This window comes from Convolutriloba macropyga, chromosome 8, assembly GCF_964194025.1.
Source record: "Convolutriloba macropyga chromosome 8, txConMacr16.3, whole genome shotgun sequence".
Taxonomy (NCBI): domain Eukaryota; kingdom Metazoa; phylum Xenacoelomorpha; order Acoela; family Convolutidae; genus Convolutriloba; species Convolutriloba macropyga.
In genome coordinates this window covers 63,215,051-63,229,485 of record NC_134475.1, presented here as the reverse complement: position 1 = coordinate 63,229,485, position 14,435 = coordinate 63,215,051, and the positions used below count along the sequence as shown (strand labels likewise).

Genomic DNA, 14,435 nt, shown 5'->3' with positions numbered 1-14,435 from the left:
CATAGCCGTGTAGGTTGTTTGCATCTATATACCGAAGAGTCTTGTTACTTTCACTAATGTCAACATATCTATCACCCATTATACCACATATACCCCCCTCTTTGCTTCAACGAAATCACCTAGCATTTGTTTATCTTGTAATGCATCTAAGGTAACACCACTTGACATTAACCCACAGTAAAAACTATACCCTGGGAGACTTATATAGTGTAGAGGGTTGAGACCGAACTCTTTCAGAATTAATATAACATAATCATTCATGCAGTAGTCTAATACTTCCGCATCATTCTGCAAATACTCTATAGTTAGATCTTTACTGGTTTATGTATTGAAGATATCGACTTGTGTTGGTAATTTATTAGATAGTGAGGATTTGAAGTCTTCTATTTTTAGATTAACTATAGCTTCACGGTAACCCCCAAACCAAAGTGTTCATATGGATATAATTCTTCAGTTTTACACCCATATATCATTGCCATTTGATCTAGGGGCATAGCTAAGAAGTTATATCTATCTATAGATTTAAGACAACCAACTCTAAACATCTTAGACTTACCAGCAGCTAGTGGTATGTTCTCTACTTTTCTTTTATCCTTATTCTGTTAAAAGAGTTCGCTATATAGTAGATTGAAATGACAACCGGAGCCATTATGGATTATTAGAGGAATGAAGTTTTGTTGTTTGTACATCAGATTACATATTTTACATGCGGGACCTCTTTATTTACCAGTTTCAATAATATTTTTATATTCTGCCGTTTATATTCATTTATAAATGTAATATATTTTTTCTTAGGACAAATCTCTGGTTTGAAAGAGTGGCTACATTCATGTTTGTTGTATTTAGTTTGTGAATCAAACCAATATGTACATCTATCACAATAATAATGGTTAATATTATTTTTATTTGGTCGATCTAACAAGGTTTCTATTGAGCACAGTGTCTGTTAGCCCATTTCCCCAAATCAATATCCTTACATCTTTTCTATCTTTATCAATGTCATCGACTGGTTTAAAAAATTCTACTTTGCCCTCACCACAAGGTGTGTAAACCCATACATTAATATTATTTCTGTATTCTTATTATAGAAGCAAAATCATCTTCATCTCCTTTTCGTGGTACAATTAGTTTACTTGCGTAATTGCTTTCAAGTGTTGCATGATCTTTAGCAGGATGTAACCATGCAGTAATAGTCAGTTGTAAGCAGTTGTATTTTTAACTACGTAGGTTTATTATTAATTTATCGTTTTTGAGATCGAGTGCAAATCTATATAACTACCAATACTTGCTATAGTGTGCTCAATTTTTATTTGTATACTTGTTAATCCAAGAAACTCGAAGTCGTAGCCATTATCTTCATATTTTTCTTTTTCGAAATCTAGCCATTGTTTGAGGTCACCGTAATCATATATAGCCTTATTAATAATATAGTCAGTGTTGAAGAATATTTTAGTGATTTAACTTCTTCTTTGGTTCTCTTTTTATTTTCACACTCAGTTGTGATTTTATATTTAAAACTCGTAACTTTTCTAAATTGATAACAGTTTTTAACTTCTTCTAATGAGTTAATAGTTGCTTCGTCTATATCTTCAATGTAATTCCCACCTTTATCAGTAATATATAATTCTCTCATGTTCTGACTGGAGTTTATATCAAAGTCTTCTGTGTTTTCTAGATACTTACAATTATGACTATATGAATGACTAGTTAGAGCTATTTTATTTTAAAATTCTTCATGACATTCTTTACATTCATCTTCTTACATTTATCTTCAGTTTTATTTTTAGTTTTAATACTGGGTTTAGTTTTATTAATATCTTTAGTTTCAGTTTCAGTTTCAGTAAAAGGTTTGGCATAGATAAAGTCTCCATCCGAATCATACATTCGCTCTATTGTTTTAGCTGAGGCTTCAGTTTTAGCTGAGGATTCAGTTTTAGCCGGGGATTCAGTTTTGGCTCCATCTTCATCAGAATCAGCGAAACTGCTTCGCAGATCAATCATTTTCTCTAACAATTCCTTATATTTAAAATCATATGATTGATGTCTGTATAAACCCTTCTTTGTTTCAAAGGATAAATTACAGACATCGCAAAAATTCACACTTGAGACAATACTGTTTGTTGAGTGAGACATGGTGTATTTTATTAGGGAAAAATTTGAAAAAAATAATTCTTCGAAAATGAAAATGAGGTGTGATAAGTGTAAAAATAAGCATTGGAAAGAACGTTGTAATGATTGCAAAGATTTAGAATATTGTTGTTATATATGCAAAGATTTAGTTCAAGCAAAAAATCATATTAAACATTTGGGTCACCATTATGTTAATCCGGAACAATATCTAGAGTGTAAAATGTGTAAAGTTTAAAAACATATTTCTTTCTTTACGTTTAGAAATGGAAGATGCAGGTTGTGCATCTATCTTATTAGATATAGTTTCACTATACTAGCAATAAGTTCAGAGAGCATGTTTATAAATATGATATCTGCGAAGCAGGTTCCCTTTGATTAAGATTTGAAGGGGCTCTGCTCTTGGTGTATAAGATAAGCACAAGTAGAGTTATTTTATATAAATATTAGCAAAGTTAAAACCTTTAAAAGAGTTAAGCTGGTTTTTTTTTCAAGTTATTCTTGCAAGTTGGTTTTACTTGCTTGTTACACAGTCTCATAAGTTACACTAGTATCGTGGGTACGTCCACTGAAGACAGTGGGGATAGAACGCGAACTATCCGTCTGATAACGGTTAATTACCAGCCTAACTCGATACTAGTGGATTGCACTAAGTGAGACAGGAAATGTTAGATTTTGAGGGAATATAGAGTAGTTGATAAAACAACGATGCCAGTTAGCAGTCCAATTTGGGCTATTTCGACATACGCAGTAGCGTGTGGAGAAATAGGCCAAATTGTACTGGTGGCTGGTATTCTTGTTTTATCCACTACTGAGGTGACCCAAACGAAGTGACCTATGATCAGACCATCTGCGAGCGCAGACGTGTGCATGGTATGCTCGTATTACCTGGTCTGGAAAAGGCTTCGAGCGCACTTTAGTCTGGGCAATGGTCTGGAACTTGTCTGATCAGAGTTCACTTCGGTCTGGGCCAGTCTGAGCAGAGACAGTTCGGGGAAACTAACTGACTATAAAAAATTATCAGAGTACATGAGCTTTAAGAAAGTGAAACATATGATAAAAGGAAGATAACATTTTGCACAATTCGAATTCAGTTAAGCTCGTAATATTTGAGCTTTAAAAGTGAGTTTTGCTAATTAAATGAATTTGACTTCGGCTCTTTTAATTGTTTTGCTAAAAAAATAAGTTTAACAAAAAACTTTGTTTAATAAAAAACAATAACTTATTTGTTTTGTCAATAAATTTAATAAAAAACTTTGTTTTGCTAATTAATTGAATTTGACTTCTGATCTTTTAATTGTTTTGCTAAAAAATAAGTTTAACAAAAAACTTTGTTTAATAAAAAACAATAACTTATTTGTTTTGTCAATAAATTTAATAAAAAAAACTTTGTTTTGCTAATTAGTTGAATTTGACTTCTGATCATTTAATTGTTTTGCTAAAAAAATAAGTTTAACAAAAAACTTTGTTTAATAAAAAATAATAACTTATTTGTTTTGTCAATAAGTTTAATAAAAAAAACTTTGTTTTGCTAATTAATTGAGTTTGACTTCTGAACTTTAATTAATTATTTTTCTATGAATGGTTTGTTTCAATTAAAATTTTCACTGCGATTTTCTGTCGATGTATTTGCCCAATCAGCAAAATTGTCACAAAGTCAAGATTTTTTTAATTTTGAGAAACCATTTCAGACAATCTCTCAACTAACTTCGAGGGTTAAAATAAAATGAAATCAATATCACCACACTCAAATTGGATTTACATCTGCTGGGGAAAAACTGATTAGAAGATGATTGGGGCGTGCTTTCAATGAACCCGATTCCTGGTTAATCTGATATCATTTCAGCTTGCTCTATTTTAAACTCCATCAGACCAATATCCTGTAACCGGTCATCAAATTCCACTCTTAAAGAATAGCACAAGAACGCGAGAAACTTTTCTGTCTCAGTCTCTGTCAAAAATTGAAATATTCCATAAAATTGATTTCTATGTCAAATCGAAACACAAAATAAGTATATTTCGGCCAGTATTGTTTTGTGATTTCGAATTGAAGGAAAACATGATCAGTTCCGAATGGTTGTGCAAAAATAAATTTGTTAAAATTATAATAAAACATTGGAGCAGAATTTAATTCGACATTTTGGTTGTTCGCATTGGTGGTCGGAGAAAGCATATTTATCTATATACAAAAAATAAAGTATGCGATAAAGTTAAGATTAATGAAAAGCTTTAAAAAAGTATTTTACATGGTTGACATTGGTAAAATTCAAGGTCCCGTTCATGTAGCCAGCGTTTTTGTTTTGAGATATAATCTTTTGGTTGTATTACAAGTTTTGTTTTCAAAGGTATGCGAATGTTGATAGAGTTAGTTTGAGCGAATGCAAGCTGATCATGGAATTTAATTAAAAAAACAGCTATATCGCCCATTTGAGGAAAAGATTAGTCATTATATGGATAAATGAAAAAATTTTTCAGTGGTATGAGATTAAAAAAGGTGAAAATAGTATTTATACAGAAGCCGGTTCTCTTCTGAAGGGGCTGGAAAATTAATGGCAAATATTTTATTCGCAACTTGGAGGCGTTTTGTTTGTTATCAATTTTTTTTCCAAATTTTCTCCAATTTCAGAGTTAAGTTGACCAAATTTATTGTTCATGTCATTAGAGAGTGAACTCAAATTCTTCAAATCTTCCCGTTTTTGCAAATTCCTGCCAAATCACTATCACTTACAGATCTGTTTCGAAAACAGTTGTTGAAGCTCGACGGTCGGCAAAGCACTTTGGTGCAAAACATACAAAAACTAATCCCCGAATGACCAAAATAATCCCTGAGTACTACATCCAATCATTGTTCAACGATATCACAGCTTTCGAAAGCAAAATAAAAGTAGAGAAAATTTTTTTAGACTTTTCAAAGAACTTTTTGATCAAATTCAAAAAAGTTTTTGATTATTATTATTCAACTGCTTCCGTTTTCACAGAAAAAAAATGAAAAACGCAAAGTCTCCTGAAAAAATTATTTGATGTACTCACTGTTCAAAATTGAACCATTTCCGGGGTGAACAAGAAAACTTAGAATACAAAAACAATTGCCAATATTTTTCTCCAAGACAGTAGGCAAATTGATTTCTGTACACTTAGCCATGCATTTTTTGAGCGCACTTTACTAAAAAATTGTTTCAATACGTTTTGGGTACAAATAACAATTAATGAAACCTGTGAAAAAACTCCGCCTTGATAGAAATTTTAAGAAAAATATAAGACTGAGTTTCGCATGCTTCTTTTCTGAAATCGGCAGTACATGCGACAATAGAGTGAAATTTAATTAATTTTGCGCAGAAAAACGTCCTTGCGCATGTCATGTCAATAATACTTAGATATAAAAACAAGTACAGTTAAATAAAACGAAGAGCAACCCCGGTGTTCACTAACATTTCTCTCGATAGAATTGGTTAGCGAACCAGCGATGCTCTAAGTAAAAGTTTCAGTAAATCGAACCGCAAATTCATCGAAGAAGTCATGACTTGTCGGAATGAATTTGACGGTTTCTAAATTTGTCATGGCTGTTCTCCCAATCGGTTGTGACAGAGAAGACTTTATACTGCCCCGTTCATTTCAGCGGTTCAAAATCTGTCCAGATTTTTTGTTTCTATAAATCGCTTCTGTATTTGTATATCCACCATGTTCTTACAACTGCATTACAGTTTTGGTTTACGAATACTGACTAATTATAGCTTTTTAGCATTTAGTTGGACTGGGTGTGCTACAGATTACACAATACGTGATATCTTTATGTAAGCCAGTTCAATCCCAAAGGGACACGTAATCGAAAAGATCTAAACAGAAACCTAAGACCTGTTTATGCAAACAATTTTAAAATGACATATGTTTTTTTTCGTTATTTTTAATCACAAGTCGAATTTCGTGGTGCGGTGTGTTGTAACAGATGAATTGCAAACAATTGTTTTTTGTAAATACAGGACATATTCATTAATAATTTACTGCCTCAGAACTTATTTTTAAAAAAACGCAAAATTTTGCTTCTCAACAGTATTTGAAGTACAAGACACAGCAATACCTTTTTTGCTGATCAATACATTTTACTTTCGCGATGTTTTGCTTAGTTATAGGGAGAAAGTATTTTACTCCTGTATATGAATTCTCTACTAAGTTGCTGTTTTTGCAGTTCTTCTTTTCATCACCTGACGATAACTGTTAATTCCACTTTAACAAAAACTGTGATTATTACTACCTGTAAACTGTTGCAATAACAGCAGAAAATGGAAAAAATTGAGCAGCTAATAAAGAAGAGTTTCCCCAACTCAGTTGTTATGCTGATTTCCAATTCCATCTCAGCTAATCTACGCAGGCTGAGCTTCAATATCAACTGTTACCGGCCCCGTTTTCCTCTTTTTCCTCGTTGACCCTCCTCAACTAATAACACCGAAGTGAGCTTCACAAAAGGTTTTTTTGTAGACTTCATCTTTTCTTAGTTAGTATCTTGGCGATTGAACTGCTTTTTCAGTACCCTTAATGTTTTCCGTAACTCGATCGAGTTTGTCACAGTTTTAGACCAACCAAACGATATCAGCTTCGTTCAGGCTTCCGCTCGATTCACTTTTTGGTTTATGCCAATTGTTCAAGGTTGGTAGATATTCTTTTTTGAATCTGACCCAGATGAGTTTGAAGTAAACTGGTGGCTGTTGGAAGAGTTTTCGATTATTCGATGACCGATAAAGTCTTCTGCGTATAGTAAGTATGGTAAACATAGATTTTTTACCTTGCAATAACTGATTTGGGGTGATAGCGATCAATTGTTTTATATCAAAACCGACTGATCTCAATGGTCTAGCTCTCAATGTGGGCACAAACGGAAAAGATTGTTTCTGAATGCGAGCGAGTCACCTTATTAACCACCAACTGTCCTTCTAATAAAATGCAATCGTTGCTAATATATTTAATATATTGGATCACACCCAATAAGAACAGATTGTATATTGAACTCAGGTTAATCTACCAGGTTTTGATACAATGAAACTGCATCTATACCTTTAAAAACTTTAAAGACCACCCTAGATCAGTGACAAATTATCAGAGTAACTTCAATTTAAGTTTGATGGTATCTTTATCCCCGATTACGTTATATGGCTCGTGGGGACTATAATGACAAAGCCTCGTGTAATTCGTGAAAATTAATTCCTGTATACAATTGTGGACTGGCTAACCATCAAATTTGGTGGTTTCAAAACCAGTCAACGTGTACATATTAGTCAAAACTAGTCGAACTGAGCATAGAGTATGCATATTGCTCATTTGGCTTACTTATCATTCTTTACTATATAATCTGTACTCCACTTTCTCTGCTCAAGGTGCCATGGTGTAGTGGTTATCACATCTGCCTAACACGCAGAAGGTCCCCAGTTCGAGCCTGGGTGGCATCAAACCTTTTTTTACTCAACACAATACTAAAGTCTAACAAATTTTACTGAGATTACAATTTTAAAACAACAACTCAGCTCAATATATCTTAGGATTGAACACAAATTATTCACAACATATCATTATCGAGAGCATACTTTCCTGTTGCATCAACAAAGCTGGCCTCAAATTTTTTCTATACAAAAATGGTCCCCACATCTTTGAAGTTATGAAAGGAACAAATAACACATATAATCTGCATCCAGCTTCATTTATTCATTTCATTATATTTTGCAAAATATCGTTTTATTTCTTGTAAACATTGGAGAAACGATAAACTCACAATTCCATATTTGCGACTATTTTCTGCTTCATCGACGCATTCATCAAGACATTATTTTAAACATCTACCATTTGAAATACAATAACACGTTTCCAGTTTTTCCGCAAATAAATGTTCTTTCTTACAAAACCCAAACCAACAGTATAAGGATTGCATTGATTCTGCATTCTATATCCATCATACGTTTCTAAACCTCAAAAGCGGACGTCACTTTAAAAAAAAAAACGGGGTAAAATAAGAAAGCTCAGAACGAGCAATTAAAGTGGGTTCTTTCCCATTATAGCCCCCCCATGGGGGGGGGGGGGGGGGGGGGGGGGGCTATAGGTTATCTGACAACTAAGCTGGGGGCTATAATGGGAAAGACCATTATCATTGAGCTAAATGGAGAAACAAGAAACGGTTCCTAAGATGTGAGTCAAGTCATTTTGTTAGTATGTGGTCATTTCTCCCTTTCTGCACTTCTATTCACTCTTTGCCCTGGTTGGAAGTTTGGCCTGAAGATGCAGCTTGTGCCTCCGCCTCCTCGTCCCACTCGAACTCCTCGGGAGGTTCTGGCTCATCCTCGTCATCATCATCCGGCTTCTTGCTCCCTCCCAGAGGCACAGGTGGAACCAGTTCCTCCTCTGTCTCCTTGTCAACCTAACAATCACATCTCACTTCACAGTTGAAATTAAACGTTTCTTCGATTTTTGTTTTCAAAAACAATAGATGGATGGACCGGCACTAATGAAAATAGCTGGATGGATCCAGAACAAGGCTTTTGATTTGGTTTAAGATGGTCTTTCAAACATAGCCTCCATACAAATTTCTAAGAAATGTTGTAGCTGTCGCACAGAGCTGCAATTCGAGAATTTCTGAGAAATCTGTATAACTAATGTTAACTTTATTTAGAAATTAGTTTAAAAAACTTTATAACCAAGTGAAATGAGTACAATCAAGCCTGAATTTAAATTAATTGGCTATGAAAATTATAGTTATCAGTCATAATTAAGTCAATTCTTAGAATCACCCAACATCAGTTCAAATCTTTGATACAATTCACTTTATTAGCAAAACAACACAATCGTGACTTCATCGGGTTTTTAATTCAAGGTAGTCGTCGAACATCTCAGCTGAATTGCTACCGTCCAAGTTTAAAAGTTTTATGCACGGTATCGGCAAATATTGAAAGCGTTGACATTCTTTTAATGTCCAAGTCACACAATCGGCTTTTTAAGTGAAAACAAATGTGTTGGTCTAGCATGAATCGTTACCCTCTTTACATCTAAAGGCCACAAAAGCCTTGCTTATAACTAACTGCCTTTCAAATTGCATAGCAGAGGTATCCTTCATCAAAACCATTGACACCGATTGTATTAATCGGCTTACTGTATTATTGGGTCCCTCGGAGATAGGATTCCGTCAATCGATCAACGACGTTTCTCGTTTCAATGGCTTGTAAATGCTAAGGAGTTTCCACAAAACGTTTCGACAGCTAATGGAATGAAACTTAATCTTTGACTTCTGCATTCTCAAAATATTTATAAATTTTTCTGTCCTATTCAAGCACAAAAATACACGAAAGCTGCTGGCATTCCGCTTAGACATAATAGTTGCCAAACATCATCTCGTCTGAAGCTGCTATCGGATACTGAACATTCTTTCTCGCAAATTGGTCAAAAACATAGAGCAGGATGAGAACATACGGACTCGAACGCAGTTGTGCCAGTTGATGGCTTCTCTACTGCTTCAGCAGGAGGTGGCACGTTCATATTTTTCTGTACCTGCAGAACTGACTTCTTCGTTCGTGATGAAACAAGAAGATTCCGAGCCTGTATTGCAGCTCACTTGAAATTCGGTGGTAATCATATGAAGATCTAGACAAGACAAAGGTGCAGAAGTGTACCAGGGCCCAGCACGAGGGCATGGTAAACAAGCCATGTCGGGCGTTGACGTTTATTACGTAAAAATCACGTTTATCGGAAACTTTTCAAGAAACTTTTTGTGGCGTTCCAAATCAAGAACACCCTGAATGCAGCCCTGGACGAAGTTTTTAAGTCTAATTGTCTCGAACCTTTTTTCGATTAGTGCCGTTGTTCACTACTCAAGACCGCAGTAAACGAACACCTGTCAAAGTACTGAGCAGAAAAATTTTCAAACATTTTTGCTGAATTATTTTTAAGAGAAAACCCAGCAAATAAATCATTATCGAAACATGCCCAACAGAATGCCGGAAAAAGCTACCAATGATTCCCACAGGCCCGATTGGGATTAAAGGAAAATTGAAAGAAAACTGTTGTTGTACAGAAATATTTTCAGAGTGCAAACTACTTTGATTCCATTTTGTTGGGAAGGGTAGTATCAATAACAGTAAGAAATAGAGATGGTATCTAAGAAACATAGGAACTTAGTTCAAATGTACTAAAATATCTGTTTTTATAATTATACAAATGAAACTAAGGAACCAGTTAAAACGGCAATAAGCGCCAATATCCAACCAAAATTACCCTCGAATTGCAGCTCTGGGCGACAGCTACAACAACTAAAAGTAAGTAAGGGACAAAATAAGGCATAATGAGTTTATCCCGTTTCTAGTCGTGATTTCGTTTTTCGAAAAGTCAAATGCTCAGACGAACAAAACGATCAGATCCAAAATTCGGAGGTATGAAAAACTGCATAAAAAGGACCAGCAGGACTAATATAATAGCTACAAACTTCGTTTGAGAGCAATTAATTAGATCTTTAGCTTCAACGGCTCTCAACAGCGGAGCAGAGAGCCACTCGAATAAATAGCGTCAAATATCAATAGATCCAAGTTTATGCATACGTTTCAAGTTGATGCATAAACCGATTACACAATTGATGCAGTTTATGCTTTATCAACCAATTGAATTAATTGAGAAAGAGGCAGTTGAAACTATTTCTAACCTTGCTGACAATTACGATGCCTCCCAAACTGACAGGTTTCACACTCGTGTAACCACAATTCTCCGGCAGACAGACGACCTTTCGCTGCTGGGGCATCACACGTGCAGGGTTGTCTAAAAGCTCAAAGGACGGCTCCATCTCTCGCTTCTTGTCAGCACTCCCAGGAGGAGCAGTAACTTCCTTCGGCGACTTTTCTTCAACGACTTCTCTACTAGCAACTTTCGATTCTTTCTTTTCCGTTTTTGCATCACTAGTTTCAGTGTCCATTTTCTCGGCCGTTTCTTCAGGTTTCGTGTCATCAACGTCCATTTTGTCACCGCCTTCTTTTTGCTTCTGCTTTTCACGAGCTTTCGCTTTTGCTGTAATTGACAAAACTGCCGTTTCGACTTTCTCTTGCTCCTGTTTCTTGTTGCTTTCCATTGCGGGCGGGTATGCATAGTGAGAGGGTGGCGCGTTTGATTTAAATTCCATCTTCGGCATTTTCAGCTGGTTATTCAGAGCTATCACACAAGTCGGTGAGAAACAGAGGGATAAAAAGTTAGCACACGGGAACCAGTACCAAAACTGAAGGAAACACAACATTCCTACCACACTTTGAAGCGAGATATGACCACTTCTCGACTGCAGCGAAATTGTACAGTTACGCCCACCTGCATTTACGATTCCAATAGCCAAAATAGCTCCAAATTTAGTCATTGTATCTTCATGTTTATCATTGACAGTGTTGAAAAATAAGTCTTTGATTTCCTTAACTTTTGGGACCTTGACTTGTGTATGTTGGATCAGAACCATTGCACTGGCAATCATTGCTCCTTGGCGGACCAAACTTTGCGAATCTTTGATCAAGGGTTCCAGAATGTTCAAGGCATCTCGGTTGCCGGTTCCAGCACATGCGATTCCCAACGCCATCGCAGCTCCGTATCTCACATGCATGTTATAGCTCTCAGCAAGAAGTTTCACAACATTCGGACACTGGTCTGGACTTCGGAGTAGCAGGAATCCAATCGCTTCAACAGACGCTCTTCTTACGTCATCATTGACGTCAGTAACCGCAACTCTTAGAAGTCGTTTGAGAGATTTGTTGTGCTCAGTGCCACAATAGGCCATAGCCGTGACGTAAGCAGCACTTCGTCGCAGCAGAGCGTCTTTATCGTTGCTCAGGGATTCTATGTATTCATCTGCTTCCTCCAATGCTCTGTACATCAGCAGAGCGATTCCAATACACAATCCACGCACTATCTTCTCATGCTGTGTTTCATGGGCATATGACGTCATATCCAGGAAAACCTGATAAAATCACATAATGTTCACAAAATTTCTCAACGATAGAACGCAATAGATACTGTTCCAGCAAGGGATGAAAACATTCTCAAATAAAGTCAAGAGCTCGAAGACTACGAGGTCCAATATTTATGAAACGAGCCCATTTGTAGAAAGCTTAAGATCCGGTAAGTAAACAGTGGAGAATAACAATAATAATAAATTGTTTACGGATTACGCATAATACAGATGGGCATTTACATAATTTATTTATTTTCGAATGTCACATGCGCTCCGAAAGGACACCATTGACCCCCTATTGTGAGGAAGATAAATAAACACAGATTATTAGTTTACTGCAGAGAAAAGGACTCACTATGTGTCTAAAAAATTTCAAAAAAAAACTCAACTCAATAATTAGAATGGAGAACTCAACTTTAATGGAGAACTCAATAACTGAAATTTTTTCAACTTTAATGAAGAACTCAACTCCATAACCAGAAGCAGTATAACTAAGTTCTAGATGCCCTATTAAGAAATCGAAGAGAGGTAAGGAAACCTGAGGATCTGCCGACCCCAACATCACCAGACCCATTGCAATGCCAGCCGCCTCCCCAACATTTGCATCATCCAAAAAGAGATTCTGTTTGAGTAGATCGTACACGTCGTACCTGCCGGATCCAAGGGCAGCCAGACCCAGGCCGAGACAGCCACCGTGTCTCACAGGCTCATTCACTGCATCCTTTACAAACAATCAACAGTGTTAGAAGGTTGAGAGAGAACAACCCAATGTACATTGTGCATAAGATAAGCTTGAAATAGATTGACAAGAAGCTCTACTTGTTCAACGTATACTTGGCTAGAGAAATGAAGCCTTGAGGAACAAGAAAGAAAGTGAGAACGGGTTATAAGAGATGCCCAAGTTCGAGAGCTCAAGACCAGTTGGTGTAAATGGGTAGCACACTAGGCTTGCAAGTAAGAGATGCTGGTTCGGATCCAGTACTGGTCCATTTTCACAGTAGTTGCACCTGAATAGACCCCCTAACAAACAGTTTACATGTACTATTGTGGAAACTCTCTCGTAAGCACTGTTTTTAAGCATTTTAACTGTCAGGTGATTTCACAACAGCTTCAAGGTTATAAACATTGTCATAATCATGATACATTTCGGTTTTGATTATTTAAATTATCAAAATCCATTAAAACTTAATGCCAATAAGTCATTAAATCTACAGAGAAAAAATTTTTATTCTCTACCGATCAACTTTGAACAATAGATTGTCTTTGTATTGTTTTCAAACTATGTCACAAAATAATGCATTGCTAAATATTCACAATAGAGCACAAGAATACACTCAAAAATTAAATTTGAAAGCTGAAATAGCCTTAAAACACTAACGTGCACATTTAAAAATGCCGAAAGTCTGCAGTGTCAGAAGTTAAAATGCCAGAAATTCTTACTTAGCCAGAAGTTGATTTCCGTTGACTTTCGTCATTTTAAAACGTGCGCATTTCGTGTTTTAAGCATGGTTACGTGACTCGCGGTTCTCGATAAACGCCAGAAGTTCTCAGTGACTTCAAGCAGTCACGTAACCATTACGTGAACGACTAACGTCGGAAGAATTGCTCCCGAACGACTAGTGGGAGCTCGAATCTATTGCAGCTTGCATCAGTCGTAGGGAGTAACTATTTTCACTAAGGTGGGGGGCTTCAAAAGACGTCACTGGCGGCAGATATATACCACTTATAAAATCAAAATTGAAAAAATTACACCAATTTAGGCACACTTTTCATTTGACTTTCAGTAGTAAACTGCCGCCAATTGAATTCAGCTGCTAAAACTTGTGAATGAGACAAAATTTGGATCACGCAAATCGAAAAAGTCAAGAGCGCAAATGTCAGTCAAAAAATCAAAAAGGTCGACCAAAACGTTAACAATAATTGCTTCAAACATCCTTCGAGATCAATTAAACACATAAACAATCAATCGTAAACAATGGTTACTTCAGCCATCATTTAACAAATTTGACAAGAGTACCTTTAGCTGTGTCATCAGGTAGTCGATCACTGATTTGCCGTGTCCAGCGTGAATCAGACCCAGAGCGTAAAGACCTCCACCCTCCATATAGCCACTGGTCGTCCCAGTTGAGGTGCCTTTGGGTAGATACACCGATAGCAACTCCATTGCGTCCTATAAGCAACAGAAAATATTAAGGAAACGCAGCCAAGAAACAACAATATGAAATGCCTTATTTTCGTTTCCAATCAATAATGCGCCTTTGCAAAATAATTGTGATAATTCGTTTCCTTAAACAGGAAACGAATTATCTTAAAAAATTTCTTTTAATTACCAATAAGAGCTAGCGCTAAAGCCAATTGATTC

At 36.0% G+C, this 14,435-nt stretch overlaps 1 protein-coding gene and 1 non-coding gene across 2 annotated transcripts in view; one reads left to right on the top strand and one right to left on the bottom strand.

The window, feature by feature from the left end:
- Nucleotides 1-7,492: 7,492 nt before the first annotated feature.
- Trnav-aac (transfer RNA valine (anticodon AAC)) lies at nt 7,493-7,565 on the top strand. The gene has a single exon. It is a non-coding gene; the product is annotated as a tRNA-Val (tRNA).
- Nucleotides 7,566-8,194: 629 nt separating this feature from the next.
- LOC142344913 (26S proteasome non-ATPase regulatory subunit 1-like) overlaps nt 8,195-14,435 on the bottom strand; it is a 628,982-nt gene continuing 622,741 nt past the window's right edge. Inside the window, exons 13-16 of the mRNA XM_075396972.1 lie at nt 14,091-14,243; nt 12,612-12,794; nt 10,793-12,079; nt 8,195-8,524 (exon numbers count right to left, since the gene is read on the bottom strand). Of these exons, the coding sequence (XP_075253087.1) occupies nt 8,351-8,524; nt 10,793-12,079; nt 12,612-12,794; nt 14,091-14,243 (1,797 nt within the window). The 3' untranslated portion in view covers nt 8,195-8,350. The remainder of the gene's footprint in view (nt 8,525-10,792; nt 12,080-12,611; nt 12,795-14,090; nt 14,244-14,435) is intronic.